The 22,073-nt window shown below is 42.0% G+C and overlaps 1 protein-coding gene across 4 annotated transcripts; it reads left to right on the top strand.

Moving 5' to 3' along the window:
- The first annotated feature begins 106 nt into the window (after nucleotides 1–106).
- Nucleotides 107–20,326, top strand: LOC115133034 (insulin-like growth factor I). Of its 4 annotated transcripts, none has more exons than XM_029665858.2 (5): nucleotides 107–553; nucleotides 2,056–2,215; nucleotides 12,589–12,851; nucleotides 14,743–14,778; nucleotides 16,909–20,326. In XM_029665858.2, the coding sequence occupies exons 1-5, from the start codon at nucleotides 506–508 to the stop codon at nucleotides 16,966–16,968; spliced, it is 567 nt and encodes a 188-aa protein (XP_029521718.1). In that variant the 5' UTR covers nucleotides 107–505; the 3' UTR covers nucleotides 16,969–20,326. The 4 variants fall into 4 exon arrangements, with proteins under 4 accessions (XP_029521718.1, XP_029521719.1, XP_029521721.1 ...); XM_029665860.2 differs by lacking the exon at nucleotides 107–553 and adding an exon at nucleotides 1,018–1,141; XM_029665859.2 differs by lacking the exon at nucleotides 14,743–14,778 and having other exon boundaries at nucleotides 108–553.
- The last annotated feature ends 1,747 nt before the right edge of the window (nucleotides 20,327–22,073 follow it).

Genomic DNA, 22,073 nt, shown 5'->3' with positions numbered 1-22,073 from the left:
ACATGTGCCACATAAATTATGCAAGAGCGCTTCGTGGACAATAATTCTATTTTCCAACGCCTATAACAACTCATCCATGAGATTTCTACACATAACAAGCTTTGAGAAGAGCGGGTGGTATGAGTCTTGTTCTATCTTGAACTACTAACCAAGCCTTAAAGAGATCAAAATTCAATCCCATTCTAAGAAAAGTATAAACGATGACGTTATTTGAATATGTGCCCAAAATCCTTAATGAATAACTTAGGATGAGGAGAAGGCAAATGCTGCCCCAGCTGTTTCCTGTTGAAAATGTCTGTGTAATGTAGATACATGTGAGGGATTTTCTCTCTAAATCCGTCTCCTGTTCGCTAAATCTCACTTCTCCAAAACGAGCCTGCGCAATGGAACAAAGTCGGAATATTGAGATGTGACATTGCCTGCATCTTATCCACTTTCTCGCTGTTTTTAATGACTTCAAACAAGTTCATTTTTACTGGGTTTTGTCGTGCGGAGACCCGTGGGGATGTCTAGCGGTCATTTCTTCCAGTGGCATTTATGTGATGTCTTCAAGGTAACTTTAAATCATTTCATTTGACACCAGATTGTCACCTTACTTACTCTTTTTTGTTTTTTGTTTTGTTGCAAGAACCAAACTGATTTATTTGCAGTATCAAAACACAAATGAATAAAGACCCATGTTTGATCATAGCATATGATTTTAGTTCAGGGATTTAATTAATTAATTAAGGTACAAATCGGTTTTATTATAGACTATTTCAAGATGACTATCAGAACATGTCAGCAGGTAGATGTGCATGCATTTTCTGTGAGTGCACGTTTGACTGTTTTCACATAGACATTCTTTGGCAGCCTAGCTATAACATTTACTTTAATTGACTTTACGAAAATAAGGTTATGTTGGCATGTCTGCGTGCATGAGTTAACACACTCGTGTGGATGTTTCAATGCGTTTCCAGCATGAGTTTCGACACGTTTGCGCAGTGCGCGCTGACCGGTGCCGTTTCCATGAATATAAACCACTAATGTTGCTGCATACGTTACTGAACTTTCAAAGTCATTTCTGCTGACTCCGCATTTGGATACCACATTGGATTGTAGGAAAACAAACGATAAGGAAGGGTTTAAGGCGTCTAAGAAGGTAACTATGTGGTAGCGGTTGTGATGTATATGAATCCTGTGTAAATTATCTTTATTATGTAAATTTGTCCCGTTATGCTTCATCTGCTGGGTTTGGCGCGTGAACCGTTTTCCATCTCATGTTTGGATAGGCAAGATCCTTGGCTCTGTGGCTCCTGTCCTGAACGATCGTTTTTGGAGCTGAGAATGAGAGAAACCAAGGGCATCATTGCATTATCTTAAAACCATGCTTACTTAATTAAGAAGATAAACCACTGTTTGTGAACAAACGATTTTAAAGATATCTTATCGCATTGATTGATTTCTGCATTAGTTTTATGCATACCTTTCTCTCTCTGTGACTAATTCCTATGCAATTGTTCTTTATTATGACACCCCAAAAGTTTGATTATCGGGTTGTGAAACATAACTGTCTGATAGCCCGCTGGAATATTATCAGTGAAATAGACTACAGACAAGATAATGATGTGTATGTGCTTCGAACCGGGAACGCACTCTCTCCTCAGGAAGCGGCTCGTGCAATCACCGCTCCTTACATCCTAATATGCTTGTAAGGGTTAATAGACTTCAAGGGCCATACGTACGTAAGTCGTGCGTAAATCGTGACCAAAACTCATAGACTGGTATTAATTGTAGGCTCTTTGTATTATGATTGTGTGATTGTTTTGGACGTCACGGTTCCATAGACACCTGTTCCTTCACCTATTGTGAACCTATTAGAAAACCTAGCTATATATTTCGCAAATGTATAGTAATCAAAATGACGAGGATGTTGAAATAGGCTGGTGAAGGCATATGAAATCACTGCCACCAAGTTATACTGACACTGGTGAAATAGGATATGGAAGGTGAGACTGACGACATTCTCTGCCTGCCATGCCCTACTAACTGTGCCCTTCTCCCCATTGAACGCAGAGTGCGATGTGCTGTGTCTCCTGTACCCACACCCTCTCACTGCTGCTGTGCGTCCTAACCCTGACTTCGGCGGCAACAGGGGCGGGGCCCGAGACCCTGTGCGGGGCGGAGCTGGTGGACACGCTGCAGTTTGTGTGTGGAGAGAGAGGATTTTATTTCAGTAAGTGCACCTTTTATTTATTCATAAAGGATTGCTGCTGCTCCATTCTCCCAAAGCGCTAATGCCGCAACCTCATAAATGAAACAGTATCAGATCTCTCTCATCTGGCCTTCCCTTTCTAATAACCATTCCCTCTGTCTTTTTCCTCACTCCTATGAAACATTTCAGCTGTAGACTTATCACATTTGAAAGAGTTGATGAGTATAGAAGCCTATGTATATTTAGTCTCTATCCTTGATTGTGATGGACTACTTACTGACTTAGAGGAATGGAATATATAGAATCACATGATGCAATGCCCTTGAAGCAGGAGTGAAGTGAGGTTCTGGGGGTTGCTGAGAGGTAAATGAAGTATAGAATGATGTTAAACAGCTATATGTATATTATGCTCATTGAAACGGCTGCTGGGTCTATGGGGATGGGGTTTTAAGTCGAATTGAGGCTGACTATCTGTAAGAAGGAGGAGGGAAAGACATAAATGTTGCAGTGAACTTTTTTTTCCACCAGAAATGGGGAAAGCTACCCAAAGAAAACCATCCGCTAAGAATCCAGGACTTAAATCTCCTATTTTCCATTGGAGGCACAAAGGCCAGAACAACATGCAATATATGGCAGTGCTGAGCTGTGTCAAGGTGTTGCGTTCTCCCTCTCATCAGTAGCCAGTGTTCCTATGACATGGACCCTGATCCTTCCCTCAGGGGACTACTTCTTCCCATTAGAACCATGGAAAGGTTCTCAGAAAGGTTGTGGTTTGGCTCATTAGTGCCATATACTGAATGTGGTGCCTTGAGGCTCCCTAGCTGGCATTGAATGAAATCACTGCACATTCAAGTGTCAAGTCTCTCTTTACCACCTCTCCAAGGCTAAACCATTATTGTGCACCATCGTTTCGTATCACTGACATTGACATATCAATACAGCTCAGAGATGTCAATCATCTTGAAAGAGGCTCTATGCTCCAACTTAATCAGACTTAATTGAAAGTTCTCCCGAGGGGTGTTTTTTTTTTACTAGTTGTGACAGAGTTGAGAATATTTGAGTGATAACAATTCTTCTGGGAACTTGATGAAATTTTTAATATGTGTAAATACTTTTGATGAGGTGGGAGACGATTTGGGAGATTTGATGATGTGAGACTGTGAAAGGGGTTTATGTGTTCTCTGAGTGTTTAAGGGATTTCTGAACCATTTTATCAATCAGGCTACTTCACATGGCCTATGGAATATAATCTTGAATTGCCAGAACTTGCTGCATTGCCTTGTATTTGGAATAGAACTGTATCTTCAACAAGATTATTCTATGATGATTAATTGATGAACTGAACAATGGACATAAATAGAAAATCATTCCTATCATGAACTCACAGACCTCAGATAGACCTTATCTGGCTCTGGGAATTCAATCTGTCAAGGTTTGGAACTAGACTGCATACCTCCATGTGACTATATACTGTACTGTGCGATCATTAAGCTGCAAAGTGCCCATCCATCAATGCCTTGTTCTCGTGTTAAAAAAGGTACATTGAGTCGAGGACATTTCAGGCACACTCCATCCTTTCTGGAAAGGAACATTGAGGTATGTACAGCAGGTGGCTCACTGTGTGGACAGTATGTCTCTCTCTCCTGCTGTCAGATGGAACCACATGTATAACAACGAGTCTTTAAGTGAGATATCTGGGTTATCCATTTAGGTCTCTGTCGTCTCTTGCACTGGGAAGTGTGACAACTCTGTGCGGTCGTCATGTCTGGTCTGCTCCCGACCTGAACTCTTCTCCTCCAGTCTGCTGCACCATGTTGAACTTGGTAGCCACCATAGTGATGATGTGTCCCCAGAGTGTTGCAGCAACACTGGGTTTTCTGCGGGCTGAGAAGCAGGGCCAATCCACCTTACCCACCATGTCACTGCTAAAGTAGCCTCACTTGCATTTCAAGACTTCAGATTTCATTACCTTGACAGAAATGTGAAATACTACTCGGTGGAAAAATATTTTATTGAAACAAAATGTGGTCTAAAGAAGAAAAACTAAATCCACAACCGTAGTCAGTTTTTCCAATTATTAGCCTGACCTAGAAATCCTCAGTTGTCTTAGTAATGCTTTAGCAGGCAAACTCCTCCCAGGTTGAGTGGAGTAGAGTGGATATTCAGACATACCGTGAATCTGGTCTTCGTGGGGGTCTTTTGGACAGAATCTGGGTAACCCCAGCTTGCAAATAGGAACACTGGACGACAGGGAAATTGGGAGGAAAATCGGTAGGAACATTCTCTGATCAGTGGGGTACTGTAGATTCTCTGGAAGACATGAATCAACTCTTCCTGAGCTTTTATTCTAGATCACACCCACTTCCTGTAATGTACTCTGGATGGAGCTGGTTATTCTATTCTGAAGAATTTCCTCTCACCGTTTAAAAGTGAACCCCTATGAAGCACCTACACTCCAGAGCACTAAGGATGTGGAAAATTACAACTGACTAAAATGAAAAAGGCACAGAGATTCAGCGACACAGGGCAATAGACAAACAAGTCTTGTCCTTTTTGTCTCATAATGCCATGTCATAAGCCACTAGCTCAGAGAGTTGTACATGAGATACATTTATAGTTGAGATGAAAACGAATTCAGATTGGCACTGTGCCATCGCCCTCCCAACAGCATGTAGTTTAAACAGAATGAGCAACAGAGGGGAGTAAATTGCTTTTAAGCAGCCATTGATGAGCCATCCTATCCTTTCTCAGCCTTGTTTGTCTCTCTGTGTCTATTCTATTTGAAGCAGCTGGAGTAGGAGAGTGGAGAACGTGTAAACAGCACATCAGCCTCACTACACACACAGCTAGGCCTTGTCCCAGAGCAGCAGGGGATTATGGGGGATTACAGGATGATCAGGATGCACCCCTCCCCTCCACCTCCCCACCTCTCTAGTTTTACACACTGGACCTGAACACACACACACTCAGCAGAAGGCACTCAGCACTAAAGAAAGAAAGGCCTCCTGCTTGCACTTTGTGTGCACTTTGTCACTGTGAAAAGGTGTTGTTTTGGAATGAGAATGTTGACCCTCCTCACTAAAGAACTACTCTGCAGAACAAAGAGACATCTCAGGAAAAGGACAGAATGGGGATGTTAGATTTGAGTTCTGTCAGTTTGGAGTCAAGACACAAAGGTTTGAGTTGAAATAAACCTGTTCTATTGGAGATGTTGGCCAGGCTTGACCATAAAGAACTTGTACAGATATTGTGCCCACATTATTATAGTCTACAGTTTCATCTGAGGCCTCTACTTAGGTCTAAAACCGAAACTTAAACCCTGGTAAATGGTTCCTAGACTGTAACTAGCCAGAGCGAGCCAAGCTTGCTATGTCACATCATTTTGAACTGCCTGGCCCATCCAGTTTATCCCATCCCATGAGACCCTAACTCACTGAGTTAGGATCCTAAATGCTCTTACATACTGGCTTTTAATTGCCTAACAAAAGCAGACAAAACCTCAGTTGAAAATGTGAGGGAAATTTAGCTAGGCTATAAACTCTTTGTGGTACCAGTGATAAAGAGGTAGTTTCCAGGTCTATAGCAGCTTTCGTAGACCCCGACAATCCATAAACTCCCTGACACTCCACAAGCAGTGCGCTGCACCAGTTCCAAGAATTCACTGTTTCTTACTATCCACAGCGAGGCTGTAAAACTCAGATCCTTTCTGTGCCCACTCTGGAGAAGAGCCTTGTCTTTTCAGCCTTACTCGTTTGAGGAATGTAAGCTATGTGCTGCAGTGTCTCCGGCATAGCTCTATCCAAGTAGCAGGATAGAGCAGTGAGTGGCCTGCCTCTTTGACTTTTGTCTCAGAGGTCATTCAAATATACTGAACAAAAATATAAATGCAACATGTAAAGTTTTGGTCCCATGTTTCATGAACTGTAATAAAAGATCACAGACATTTTCCATAAGCACAAAAACCTTATTTCTCTCCAATTTTGTGCACACATTTGTTTACATCCCTGTTAGAGAGCATCACTCTTTGCCAAGATAATCCATCCACCTGACAGGTGTGGCATATCAAGAAGCTGATTAAACAACATGTTCATTACAAAGGTGCACCTTGTGCTGGGGACAATAAAAGGCCACACTGAAATGTGCAGTTTTGTCACACAAGACAATGCCAGAGATTTGTTGTCCCTCAGTTTTGAGGGAGCGTGCAATTGGCATGCTGACTGTAGGAATGTCCATCAGAGCTGTTGCCAGATCATTTAATGTTAATTTCTCTACCATAAGCCGCCTGACAACGCCAGCCCAGGACCTTCTTCCCCTGCGGAATCGTCTGATACCAGCCACCCAGACAGCTGATGAAACTGAGGAGTATTTCTGTCTGTAAATATAGCCATTTTTGGGGGAAAAAACGTATTCTTATTGGCCGGTTTATCCCCTCCCAGGCCCACCCATGGCTGCGCCACCTGCCCAGTCATGAAATGCATAGATTAGATCCTAATGAATTTACTTCAATTGACTGATTTCCTTATATGAACTGTAATTCAGTAAAATCATTGAAATTGTTGCATGTTGCGTTTATATTCTTTACTTTGGAATGTTTTCAGACCCCTTGACTTTTTCTACATTTTGTTACATTACAGCCTTATTATAAAATTGATTAAATTGTTTTTTCCCTCATCAATCTACACACAATACCCCATAATGACAAAGCAAAAAATGTTTTTTTTTTTTAAATGTTTGCAAATTTATTATAAATTAAAAACTGAAATATGCCATTTACATAAGTATTCAGACCCTTTACTTAGTGCTTTGGTGAAGCACCTTTGGCAGCGATTACAGTCTTGAGTCTTCTTGGGTATGACGCCACAAGCTTGGCACACCTGTATTTGGGGAGTTTCTCCCATTCCTCTCCGCAGATCCTCTCAAGCTCTGTCAGTCTGGATGGGGAGCGTTGCTGCACAGCTATTTTCAGGTCTCCAGAGATGTCAGATTGGGTTCAAGTCCGGGCTCTGGCTGGGCCACTCAAGGACTTCAGAGACTTGTTCAGAAGCCATTCCTACGTTGTCTTGGCTGTGTGCTTAGGGTCGTTGTCCTGTTGGAAGGTGAACCTTCGCCCCAGTCTGAGGTTCTGAGCGCTCTGGAGCAGGTTTTCATTAAGGAACTCTTATGTACTTTGCACTGTTTATCTTTGCCTCGATCCTGACTAGTCTCCCAGTCCCTGCTGCTGAAAAACATCCCCACATCATGATGCTGCCACCACCATGCTTCACAGTAGCCATGGTGCCAGTTTTCTTCCAGATGTGACGCTTGGTATTCAGGACAAAGAGTTAAATATTGGTTTCATCAGACCAGAGAATCTTATTTTTTATCATCTGAGAGTCCTTTAGGTGCCTCCAACTCCAAGTGGGCTGTTATGTGCCTTTTACTGAGGAGTGGCTTGTGTCTGGCCACTCTACCATAAAGGCCTGATTGGTGGAGTGCTGCAGAGATGGTTGACCTTCTGGAAGGTTCTCCCAACTCCACAGCGGAAATCTTGAGGTGGCTAGAAACTTCTTCCATTTAAGAATGATGGTGGCCACTGTGTTCTTAGGGACCTTCAATGCTGCAGAAATGTTTTGGTGCCCTTCCCCAGATATGTGCCTTGACACAATCCAGTCTCAGTACTCTACGAACAATACCTTCGACCTCATGGCTTGGTTTTTGCTCTGACATGCACTGTCAACTGTGAGACCTTATATAGACAGGTGTGTGCCTTTCCAAATCATGTCCAATCAATTGAATTTACCACAGGTGGACTCCAATCAAGCTGTAGAAACATCTCAAGGATGATCAATGGAAACAGGATGTACCTGAGCTTCATTTAGAGTCTCATAGCAAAGGGTCTGAATACTTATGTAAATAAGGTATTTATGTTTTACATTTTTTGTACATTTGCAAAATGTTCTAAAAAATGATTTTTGCTTTGTCATTATGGGGTATTGTGTGTAAATTGATGAGGATTTGTATTAATTCAATCCATTTTAGAATAAGGCTGTAACTAACAAAATGTGGAAAAGGGAAGGGGTCTGAATACTTCACGAATGCACTGAACATAACAAATAAAATCTCATAGCAACTTCAGCATGATCATGAGCACAATAATGGTAGTTAAAGGTACGGTTTATATTCCAACCCATGCCTCTCTGCTGTTGTGGCACTACCATCATGCTGTGGGCGGCAGGTAGCCTAGTGGTTAGGGCGTTGGGCCAGTAACCGAAAGGTTGCTAGTTCGAATCCCCAAGCTGACAAGAATCTGTCGTTCTGCCCCTGAACAAGGCAGTTAACCTACTGTTCCTAGGCCGTCATTGTAAGTAAAAACATGTTCTTAACTGACTTGCCTAGTTAAATAAAGGTTTTTAAAAAAAATAGACTGCCAAAAGGTCAATGCTGCTTGATGAAAAGATCCCTCTAGCTTGTGTGCATCTCAGACAGGTTTATCTTAACAGGCTGCCTTGCTCTTCAGCTAAGACATTGTTGACTGACCTGACAAAGATCCCAGTGGGATCAAAACCTTGTCTTGTGTGCATCTTAATAAACCACTGGGGAGCATTACAGTGTTGCAGACATTCCTTCTTTCAAGTCATGATGGAGCCTCTCTCTACGCAGCCAAACAGTTGTTATGCAGCACTTAGTCTCAATCTAATCTATTCAAACTCATTCACCCTACCAAAAGGGGGCACATGGGCCCCCTTCCATCCAATAGATGCATGCAACAACACACAACACCAAAACAAAACTGCACCCTAATCTGTAGTAGTGGGTGTCTGTCTACGACACAGTGACACAAACAAAAGACGTGTAGCCTACCACTAATCTGCCGTGCCCTGAATGTCTGTGACCAAACTCCAAAACAATAGCCTTTACCAATCACCACGGATCCCCCTTCTCAAACAGCCTGTTTCTCACACCACCGACCCGGCTGGATGTCCACACCATACGGCAGGCAGGAGAAGGTGGTTTGTCTGAGTTTGTTTACAACAACAGCACACAGGACGCCAACTCTTTGTTCACGGCGGATTACAGTCAGTGATCCCTTGAAACGTGGCACTTAAAACCTTCCAAAACCTATTCCACCTGATTACTGATGCTTTCTGCTTTTTACAAACCAGCTACAGCGGATTCTTCTACATGTTAAAATCTGCATCCAGATGATTTTTCTCTCCTCTCCAGCTGTTTGTTTAGAAGGTTACAGGTTATATTGAGAATAAGAGCGGATGTTCATTTGGAGGGCCTTATTGGGAGGGATTGGAAAACAGGGCCAGCACAGTCGACTCCTGGCTCACAATACAACCTGTCTGATTGAATAATCAGAAGCTTGGCCTCGCAAGATGGTTTCCCTCGTCATGAAAATTCCTTGTTATACGTCAGCAACAATGGTTAAGTGACAATTTATCATGGTTTATTTTGGCTTAATTACAACATGCCATTCGGTAAACGGGGGTTAAAGATGCACTCCGCGATCTTAATCACAAAAGATTGCATGAATTGGATTTGTAACATATCAAACAAAATGGAAACATAGTATATAAAAATAAAAATAAATGTATTGTCACATACACTGGATAGGTTCAGTGAAATGTGTTATTTTAGAGGGTCAGCCATAGTAGCATGGCGCCCCTGAAGCAAATTAGGGTTAAGTGCCCTGCTCAAGGGCACATCGACAGATTTTTTACATTGTCGGCTCAGGTATTCAAAACAGCGACCTTTCGGTTACTGATAAAAATACTCTAACCGCTAGGCTACCTGCCGCCCTACACAATGGAATGACGTAGTGCACAAAAAACAGGGACCCGTTTTGGCTCGTGAGCGCCCCTATCAAAACTACTGGCTGAAATGATACGAAAGTTAGAGAGTACATCTTTAACTGGGCCCAGCTGAGGACACAAAGAAAGATGAAGTTATGAAAGTCATAAAATAGTCTTCAAACAATGAGACCTGCTACCTTTCATTCTCAAGGTGAAAACTGGTGTATTCCACATGCAGTTCTCATTGTAAAGAGGCTATAACATGGCCTGATTACTTATAGCCTACATTTTGGTGGTCAAATCCTCAAAACAATGATTGACCTTGTTGACCTGGACATATTTCAAGCTCATCATACAGGGGATGTCTGGGGTCTATAACTATAGACCTTGGGTGAGAACTAGCTCTTTGTACTCTAAGACTTAGAGCACCTTGCCTGCTGAATCAACTATTCTTGCTGTCCAGTGCAGCAACTTCAACCTTTTAGCCAGTATAGAACCATCTCACCTTCAACCTTTTAGCAAGTATAGAACCCCCCTACCTTCAACCTTTTAGCCAGTATAGAACCATCTCACCTTCAACCTTTTAGCCAGTATAGAACCCTCACACATTCAACCTTTGAGCCAGTATAGAACCCTCACACCTTCAACCTTTAAGCCAGTATAGAACCCTCACACCTTCAACCTTTAAGCCAGTATAGAACCCTCACACCTTCAACCTTTGAGCCAGTATAGAACCCTCACACCTTCAACCTTTAAGCCAGTATAGAACCCTCACACCTTCAACCTTTAAGCCAGTATAGAACCCTCACACCTTCAACCTTTGAGCCAGTATAGAACCCTCTCACCTTCAACTATCCACGAACACACACTGTATCTCATCATCTGACTTGAGATCAGTGTTTTCTCTCACACAGTACAACTCCCTCCATAATCTTTCTTCACACTGTACCCAGGGTCCTGACTGAGAACTGTGGAGAGATGCATCTGTTTCTGAATTGGAGCTCCTCTCTGTCCAAAACAACATTGTCAAGATAAGGAAGGCATAGAGCAGAAGTTAATGCACTTTGTCAGCACTGGCAGGCTCCCAGGCCAAGAGCTATTAACTCTGAAAGGGAAAGGCATTTCCTCCTTGTAAATGCCATATTACATTATTATTATTTCATTTGGTAACAGGGAAAAGCCTATCAAGGCTATATTGCCCGAGGTGAGCAGGGAATTGTAAATGGAGAGTGGGATATTTTTTTAACGGCCACTGAAAGAAAGTGGGTTTGGAGAGAGGGAGAAGATGTTGGAATTCAGGTGTCAAAGCAACTCCTAACTTCCTCCTCCCTTCCACTCACATCACTGTACAAGGTGAATTGGGTTCTCAGAGAAGTGCTCAGATTCCGATTCATACTGAAGAGCACCAGACCTCCAAGTGAGCCTCTCTGGCTTTTCACCACTGGAGGCTGGTGAGGGGAGGACGACTCATAATAATGGCTAGAATGGAGTGAATGGACTGATATCGAACACATGGAAACCATGTGTGTGATGTGTTTGATACCATTTCCTTTATTCTCTTCCTGCCATTACTAGGACCCCCCCCACACACACACACACACAATTTAGGTGTCAACAGCTGTCTGTCTTTTGCATGTATGGGAACTATGGGTCTAGTCATGGTTCTGGAAAGCCATATATATTGTTAGTAAACAACAGCATGGCTGCATTGTAACAGCATCCGCAGTATCCAGAGTCCAACTGGCTCAGAGATTGTCAGCGATAAAGGGCTGCTGGGTTGCCAGGTGAAAATGTGAATGAAACGACCAACCCGTACGCCAGAGGGTGTGACTTAGGCCTGGGCCTACTTTCTCCACAGGCTGACTGGGCCCCGAGGGGTTGAGGTTTGGCCTAATGGGTCTAAAATGTCCGAACGTGATATTCTCAATGTTACGGTGACCGTGACCTTTTTTTTTACTGCCTCACGGCTGCCAAAAAGGGTCCGCACAGTGCAATGGGATACCCTGTAAATTTTGCAGTGAAGAAATCAATGTCATTAACACTGTCCATATATCAGAATAATCAAGTCCACAACCATGCCGTTAGCACTCAGCTATTACAGGGCCCAGGTCCTGGCGCACAGCCACAAATGATTACAGCTTTTTGGATTCATTCAGCTCACAGATATAAAACCTTCCAGGACATCTGCACTAAAGAAGTTGGTCCATATCCAAGACTGTAATGGGTTATGTTGTATATGATTCCATTGGCTCTTTTAAAGCACCTGTGGTTGACTTAACATACCCGTGACACAACACTTAACATGCCTATGACCTCTACTTTTACCTCAACGTTTAACTTCGACCTATAACATGAAGACAAACATACACGGAGGTCCAAAAATTATAATCCTATGCAACAAGCTGTCTTCAGTTCTCTTTTTTATTTACTTACAGAACAAACTGGAACGACAGCTATCCTTGCTCTTTACATGCTCTCTGCATGCTCTCTACATGCTCTTTACATGCTCTCTGCATGCTCTGTACATGCTCTCTACATGCTCTCTACATCCTCTCTACATGCTATTTACGTCTTCACATATAGTAACACAAAATCTTCTTCCTTTCCGTCCCTCAGGTAAACCAACGGGCTATGGCCCCAGTTCACGGCGGTCACATAACCGTGGTATTGTGGACGAGTGCTGCTTCCAGAGTTGCGAGCTGAGGCGGCTCGAAATGTACTGTGCCCCTGTCAAGTCTGGCAAGGCAGCTCGCTCTGTGCGCGCACAGCGCCACACAGACATGCCAAGAACACCTAAGGTTAGTACTGCAGTGCAAAACGTGGACAGAGGCACAGAGCGTAGGACAGCACAGCACCCAGACAAGACAAAAACCAAGAAGGTGAGCACAGCACCAAACAGATATACATTGTAAGAGGATGCACAGTTGACATCATCGAAACAGAATGGACATAGATATAGAACATTGTAGTGGGTCTTCCAGTATATTTGATTTTTAGATCATACAGTGCATTCAGACCACTTGACTTCTTCTACATTTTGTTATGTTACAGACTTATTATAAAATTAATGTAATTGTTTTCTCTCATTAATCTACACACAATACCCCATAATGAAATATAAAACTAAAATATCCCATTTACATAAGTATTCAGACCCTTTACTCAGTACTTTGTTGAAGCACATTTGGCAGCGATTACAGCCTCGTGTCTTCTTGGGTATGATGCTACAAGCTTGGCACACCTGTATTTGGGGAGTTTCTCCCATTCCTCTCAGCAGGTCCTCTCAAGCTCTGGTTGGATGGGGAGCATTGCTGCACAGTTATTTTCAGGTCTCTTCAGAGATGTTTGATCGGGTTCAAGTCTGGGCTCTGGCTGTGCCACTCAATGACATTCAGAGACTTGTCCCAAAGCCACTCCTGCTTTGTATTGGCTGTGTGCTTAGGGTTGTTGTCCTGTTGGAAGATGAACCTTCGCCCCAGTCTGAAGTCCTGAGCTCTCTGGAGCAGGTTTTCATCAAGGATCTCTCTGTACTTTGTTCCGTTCATCTTTGCCTCGATCCTGACTAGTCTCCCAGTCCATGTCGCTGAAAAACATCCCCACAGCATGATGCTGCCATCACCATACTTCACCGTATGAAGTATGATACTTCAGCGTACGGCCCTTCTCCCCTATTACTATTTGGCCGGGCAACCAGCTCTAATAAGAGTCTTCCTGGTTCCAAACTTCTTCCATTTAAGAATGATGGAGGCCACTGTGTTATTTTTAAATGATCTTATTTAACCTTTGTTTTACTAGGCAAGTCAGTTAAAAACAAATACTTATTTTACAATGATGGCCTACCCTAGCCAAACCCTCCCCTAACCCGGACGATGCTGGGCCAATTGTGCGCCGCCCATGGGACTCTTGATCACGGTCGGTTGTGATACAGCCCGGGACCAAACCAGGGTCTGTAGTGACACCTCTAGCACTGATATGCAGTGCCTTAGACCGCTGTGCCACTCGGGAGTATTGAAGGTTCTTGGGGACCTTCAATGCTGTTTCAAATATTTTTATTAAACACACACAAGAATGGTGTGGGACCTTCAATGCTACAGACATTTTTTGGTACCCTTCCCCAGACCTGTGCCTCAACACAACCCTGTCTCGGAGCTCCACGGACAATTCCTTTGACCTCATGGCTTGGTTTTTGTTCTGACATGCGCTGTCAACTGTGTGACCTTATATAGACAGGTGTGTGCCTTTCCAAATCATGTCCAATCAATTGAATTTACCACAGGTGGACTCCAATCTAGTTATACAAACATCTCAAGGATGATCAATGGAAACAGGATGCACCTGAGCTCAATTTTGAGTCTCATAGCAAAGGGTCTGAATATTTATGTAAATAACATACTTCTGTTTTTAATTTTGGATACATTTGCAAACATTTCTAAAACCCTGTTTTTGCTTTGGCATTATGGGGTATTGTGTGTAGATTGTGTAGATTTTTTATTTATTTAATCCATTTTAGAATAAGATTGTAACGTAACAAAATGTGGAAAAAGTCAAGGTGTTTGAATGCTTTTCGAAGACACTATGTGTCAGGCTTTTTCCAGAGAATGCACTCCAAATTAAGACGTTAAGGCTAAGGCTTGATGATGAGGACAGAAAACACCAGTAACTGACTTTTACCCCCTAGAGAGTGGCTAACTATTCCATTGTGGACAATAAATTACCACAGTGGAAAGCACATGTCTCATATCTCAACGGTTTTATTATTTTTCCTGACAGAAACCTTTATCTGGGAATAGTCACACATCTTGCAAGGTAGGCTGTTTGTCCTTCACTACTGCAGTGGTACTTTCCTACTTTCACTACACAGAACAAAAATATAAATGCAACATGCAACAATTTCTAAGACTTTACTCAAGAGTTAAAATTCATATAAGGAAATAAGTCCATTTAAATAAATGAATTAGGAATACAGATATCCTAAAGAAAAGGTAGGAGTGTGGATCAGAAAACCAGTCAGTATCTGGTGTGACCAAGATTTGCCTCATGCAGCGCGACACATCTCCTTCGCATAGAGTTGATCATGCTTGTGATTGTGGCCTGTGGAATGTTGTCCCACTCCTCTTCAATGGCTGTGCGAAGTTGCTGGATATTGGCGGGAACTGGAACATGCTGTGGTACACGTCAATCCAGAGCATCCCAAACTGCTCAATGGGTGACATGTCTTATGAGTATGCAGGCCATGGAAAAAGTGTGACATTTCAGCTTCCAGGAATTGTGTACAGATCCTTGCATCATGGGGCCATAGATTATTATGCTGAAACATGAGGTCATGTGGGTATATGAATGGCACATAACAACGTTGACATCAGCGCAAACAGCTCACCCACACTTCTGCCCAGTACAGTTGAAACCGGGATTCATCCGTGAAGAGCACACTTTTCCAGCCAATGGCCATCACTGGTGACAATTTTACCACTGAGGTCGGTTACGATGCCAAACTGCAGTCAGGTCAAGACCCTGGTGAGGACGAAGAGCAAGCAGATGAGCTTCCCTGAAACGGTTTCTGATAGTTGTGCAGAAATTCTTCGATTGTGCAAACCCACAGTTTCATCAGCTGTCCGGGTGGCCGCAGGTGAAGGAGCCAGATATGGAAGTCCTGGGCTTGCATGGTTACACGTGGTCTGCGGTTGTGAGGCCGGTTGGACATACTGCCAAATTTTCTAAAGAGGAATAATTTGAGGAATGAACATTCAACTCTCTGTCAACAGCTATGGTGAACATTCTTGCAGTCAGCATGCCAATTGCATGCTCCCTCAAAACTTGCAACATCTGTAGCATTGTGTTGTGTGACAAAACTGCACATTTTAGAGTTGCCTTTTATTGTCCCCAGCACAAGGTGTACCTGTGTAATGATCATGCTGTTTAATCAGCTTATTGATATGCCACGCCTGTCAGTTGGATGGATTATCTTGGCAAAGGAGAAATGATCACTGACATGGGTGTAAACAAATTTGTGGACCAAATTTGAGAGAAATAAGCTTTTTGTGCATATGGAAAATGTCTGGGATCTTTTATTTCAGCTCATGACCAACACATACATGTTGTGTTTATATTTTTGTTCAGTGTAGAATATAGCATGCTATGATTGGTACCATGACTACCATCATATGCGATGCATACTTGTCTTTGTTATAAGTAGCTGTTTATACCTTCGTTTAGTAGATACACAGTCAATGACTCCTTGGCCAGGTTACAACAGAATACAGTCAGCATATATTGACTTTTTTGTGAGAGGGAAGGAAATACAAGTACAGAATTTAATTAGTAATCAATCCCAGTCCAAACGAACTAGTCAACCCAACTAGAAGAAACTTTTCTTACCTCTCCCTTAGTTTCCCAATTCCACCTGTGTGTCCATGTCGTCCTTTTAAGCTTGGACTTGGTGCATTTTACAACTCTCCTCAAAAAAAGAAAGCCATTAGCGAAGAGGCGGAGGACTAAGTGGTTTTTGTGGTAGACCCATGGGCACTCTCTCTCCCAGACAGATTCTACTTTCATACTGTACATTTTGTGCTGAAACCCTGGTCCTCAGATTGCAACAGATTTGTGGCATGCTAGTTACAGAGGGTAACGGCATGCATATAATCACATTGATTTATTCATGTGCAGAGGGACAGTGTGTTGAATGTCAGTGCCGCTCTGGTGGCTTGTGGTTTGAATATGACCTATCAGCTCTGGTAGGGAGGATACTCGATACTGTACTGTTTGTGGCTCTTTCACTATAGCAAAAGGTTATGAAATCATCACCCATTAATTGTACAGCTGTGTTGTTCTAGGCACAGGCACTGGGTTTTGACCCAAAGCTGTTTTTCTCCCACTCTCCTAATCCACTTATCTAATGTTTCTCCTCCTAAAAATCTGTTCCCCCTCCACCCTTTTCAGGAGGTACATCAGAAGAACTCAAGTCGAGGAAACACAGGGGGAAGAAACTACCGAATGTAGAAGACAGAATCTAACGGACAGGCGGACACGGATGAGAGAAGGGTGGGCCCATACCTGGTGCCCCTGTGGAATGGTTCACTGTAAAACAACAAAAGGTGGATAATGGTACAATGCTAATGGTAATAAGCTTTGTGTGTAATGTCTCTAGCTGAGAGGTGAAGTGCTGGGGTTAAATGAGAGGTATTTTTATTATTTTATACACTGCACCATTTCATATGGGAAGGAATTATATTCCATGTCAAACCAATGTAACAGACTAGTTTAGCTGCTTACACATCAAAGAGCTTCTTCTTCTTATACCTCCATGTGTGAGCTGAGCTATAGTGTCCCTGGTGGCCTCTGATAGGCTCTGTGCTACATACAGCCAATAGGAGGGCAGCCAGCAGTTTTATCTGTCTGTCTATGGGAGCCAATGGTCCATCCTCTTTACCTGAACTCTGAAAGAGTTCAAGCTTTACACTGAGAGGTTGGGCCATGCAAAGTAGTCGGTCTATTGGATAAGTAATCCCCCCATTCTCATCTAACAACCACTGCTTTGATTATATATTAGAACCTCAATAAGAATGTTATTTCAGCGTCAGTCAGTTCTGGCCAAAAGACGATTTCACAGTTGTCACGTGTTTCATTAAGGCTATTTATTTACTATTGTCTACTTCAACAGACAGTAAGCGTATTACATGCAACCATACCATAAGAACCTGGCTTTGAGGCAACGACATGACCAGAGACCTATTCTGATGACCCAATCATCTTGTACTGCTAAGCCATTCTAGTGAAACTGACAGTAATATTACATTCTGTACTGTAAACAGAAAGTTTTGAGGAGATTCAATGTATATTTAATTTGTAAAGACTCACCGTAGATTCTCTGGGTCTAATATCTGGTCTGATTAAAAATGGATTCTAATGCAGAGGACAGGACAGAGGGGCGCTAAAAATAGCCAGCTACAGGAAGACGATTAATGATTGATTTCACTGCATTCTTTTATTTTGTCAGCTTAGGGAGGGACCTTTGCTTCTTCTGTATGAACATGGACTGCATGGATTTTTCATTAAAAAAAGCGATAAAATGAACTGCAACACATACAGTTCACTCAAGTGAATGATATGCAACTCAAATACTGTTAGAAACACAGCAACACACACCTACAAACAGGACTGCAGTTGAAAAATGCTGTGCACACACACACACACACAGTCCGTTTTGTGGCTAAGCCACTCAGAGCTCTGCTACTGTGAGCAAGGTTCACACACTGGTTCCATCAGACCACGTTCTGAGAATTCCTGTGTTTGCGTCAGGATTACAGAGAGTAATGGCTGTTTGCACAATCTGGATGCCGGACAGTCTTACTGTACCATTTCAACAACCTGACAACCCATCACATCTCTTCCTCCTCTGTCAGTGTATAATCAACCAATACTCCCATTTATGTTATCCTATGCATTCTTCTACTATTATTGTACATGATGGTATCATATAGCAAAACCGTATTAAGAAAATCCTATCCACTGTATAATGGTGCTATTTTGTAGTTTGTTACTTGCAGCGGTGGGCTAAAACAGGAAGAGAAAGAGAGATGGCAAAGCTTATCGTTGGAGGTCGTCCCTTTTGCACAGCCTTGTGGCCACCATTTTATTAATAGTGTTTTTATTTGTATGCGATTTCAATAAGGTAGTAGTATACGCGAGCAAATGTCTTTGTGTGAAATCTGTGAATGCATGAAAAAAAAGTATCATATTGTGGTCCCAAGAAGGCAAAACGCTATTTTTTCTACTGTTTTTAAATTATTGTTACTCAATATAGATCCCTATGCCAAATAACTTGACAAAAAGCACTGTGAACTGTGATCCTTCAATAATATTAAGGTGTTAAAAGTCATAGTGCACTTTTGTTTGTCCTGAACTAAATGTATGTAAACGCACCACATTGATGATCAGAAAGCCAAGGCATTGATGCTTACTAATATGTATGATTAAGGTTGAACCATTTGTTTTGTAAAACCATGTGCCCATGTGTTAAAGAGCTTAAGTGACACAGCGAATCAGATCTGGTTCTCAGCTCCCCACAAAGTAAGACATGTTTAATTTATTACAACCTTTTACAATTTTGGGCTGTTGATGCATTCGGACATCAATAAAAATGGGATAGAAATGAAAAAATGAAAAAGTATTAAAATGACGGTCTGACCTAAAGTATTAATGTGGTACTTATATCCTTACATCTATCAGCAACCCACAGCTGTAATCATCAACACATACAATACAATGTAGTTGTTGTGTAGTGGTTAAGATTAGGCCTCCATCTTATCCATTCACATATAACTACGGACGATATTGCCAGGTGAATTGAAAGCCAGGATGACCTCTATGGCCGCATCCCATTTGACCCTCCGTGAGATGCATGTATGTGGTTTTAAAATCTATTATCAGCACGATTGTCCTTCAGTGCCATATCACCAGACTGATACCAAAGATCTCAGCTAAATTAAGACACAATCTAATTCAACTTGCATTGTCAGCTTTGTATTTAATGAAAGACAGTTTAGGTAAACGGACAACTGTCAATCATAAGCTATCACATTTGATCGATGTCTCCATCCATCTGATCAGCTATGCTAATGCTGCTTGAGTAATACAAGTGTAGGTTTCATTCATCCCCTGAAGCATACGCTGGTCAGACTTGACCCCAGTTCAGTTCTACACTCTTAGGCTTCGGGCGTCCCCACAGGAGAACCCTTTTTGGTTCCAGGTAGAACCCTCTGTGAAAAGTTTTTTTTGTGGAAACAAAAGGGTTCTACCTGGAACCAAAAAGGGTTCTTCATTGGGTTAACCTATGGAGACAGCCGGAGAACTCTTTTAGGTTCTAGATAGCACCTTTTTTTCTAAGAGTGTAGTTCTCCCTGAGACAAAGCTGAAGATGGAAGTTTACCATGTGGGACTTTGTGGGACTGTCAATATGCAGGCATAAAGGATAATAATGGTGGCCTCTTGAGGGGCAGCAACAGAGGAAAGCTATGAGCATGATAGAATCTAGATTTTTAATCCAGTTATCTGACTCCCAAAACACTATTTTGACTGATTCTTTGTCACCATTTATCTCACAATTAGCAGATACAATGTCACAAACAGGAATGAAAACTGTATTTTGAATTACATATAGGAACTTGACTCTATCAAGCGCTCTAGAATAGGAAAACATTTGAATTGATTGCCATGGAATTCCAAAGCTCACCATCATCTAAGAAACTGTTTAATTACAGCGCTGTTATTTCTGGTGCTCGATTGCCTTCTGTAGAAAATGTTTAAATACTGACAGATTGTTCACCATTCCTGCTGAATAAACCACTTGTCAACATTATGACAACGTCTGGGCACTTATTTCATATCATTTGTCATGCTCGTGTCAGAATTTTCTGCAGGCACGTTTGAGAAACCTTTGAATACCCTCCAATAATAAAATAACACGAAGATGTTTGTACCACTGTTACTTGGCAAGCAAACATAAGAAGAAAAACATAAACAGCCAGGTGAACAGTTTTCTTTCTTGTATCAGTATTTGGAGTGTAATTGATCACCATGTCCCTCTCGCTTGATGGAAGGGAAAACCAACCAATCAACGTCAAGTATGAATATCCAACGGATGTAATGAAACAGAGAGGTCCAGGAGACATTCTACAGCAATGCATCTTATTAACACACAATTCTCCCTACTTTGTAATTATAGCACAGTAAGCTATCCACAGCAAGGTCAGACCTGCAAAATAAACCTTGGTGTCACTGACATAGACAGTAGTGTTGCATTCTAACAAAGCTCACTTTTGTCTCTCTGAGCATGTGCAAAAACTATTTAAAAAATCAATTATGTCTGTCGGCTGTATGTCAACACACGATTCAGATTGGAGATCATTTCACCATCAGTCTGAAACTGAATACACACTGGATGACAAAGTGATACTTCCTAAAAGATGGCATGTTCCGCCAAGGCAAACAGGGTCGGTGTGGGTTCACTGAGGGGAGAGCTGCGCCTGCGTGTTCAGCTTTTTAGAGGACGGACGGCTCTGCAGTGACAGGACAAAGCTTTCATTCGCTGTCAGCACTTTTTTATGAATATATAACCAAACATTTAAGTCATTTTCACAGATAAATTGGCCTTCTGGCTTCCATTCAGCAGACATAACAGTTTCAAGTGTGGAGCAGGGAGTTGGCAAGTGTCTGGCCCGGCAATCCTGGATGGTATTTCATCCAAGCCTCTCAATGACTAATACAAGATCAATTATTAGGCCCGAATAGACAAATTGCAGTTTGCAAGCTTGCACGATTTAGAGTTTAAATAAATCCCCAAGAAACCTCTGATGGATACAAGAGGCTGGGTATTGGGGTAACTGCACGGAGTGGTTTGGACCACAATGACCACACCATAACAAATCAGTTTATCATCATAATTCACTTTTATACTTCATAGTAAACTACTGATTCCTTACAAAATGAAATGTTCCTCAATGCTGTATTATGTAAATAAAAAAATAAAAAACGTAGAATCTATTTAACATCTGAGGTCTAATTCCTGATTTGTAATTCTGTAATATCATAACTAATCGTGAATTTCTCCATTGCACCTCTGCAACACTAGCAGAAAGATTCTGGAAGGAGCAGTCTCAAGTATCTATTTCCCATATTTATCAGATGGACTCTATGTGCTCTGGGCTTAGTGCACCTAAGGACACCGATTTTGGATCAGGCCTGAAGTGGAAGCTCCAAAACCCTACTACAACTACATACGCTATTGTCTTTTAAATGACCTTGTGGTTTATTTTAATACACTCCAATTTCACTATTTTTCCTCTTGGTTGTTTTAGGGGGAGGGATGATTTGTGTTAGTCTGGCAAAATTCTACGTAGTTTTCATTTAATAATAAACTGGGTATCAATGACTTTTACAGTAGTATGAAGGACTGGCAATTGCAATTATTGTTCTCACTGTATATTCGTCCTTCAACTCAGCATCTTTCCCCATCACTACTGTTTCCTGTCTTTCTTCTCTCCTTAGGATACCAGCCAATGTGACAGTAACTTTGTATATCATTGGATTATGCATTTCCATTTCAA

The sequence above is a fragment of the Oncorhynchus nerka genome, linkage group LG8, assembly GCF_034236695.1.
Source record: "Oncorhynchus nerka isolate Pitt River linkage group LG8, Oner_Uvic_2.0, whole genome shotgun sequence".
NCBI classification, from domain to species: domain Eukaryota; kingdom Metazoa; phylum Chordata; class Actinopteri; order Salmoniformes; family Salmonidae; genus Oncorhynchus; species Oncorhynchus nerka.
Note: the sequence above shows the minus strand (reverse complement) of the source record. Positions and strands in the feature narration are given on the sequence as shown.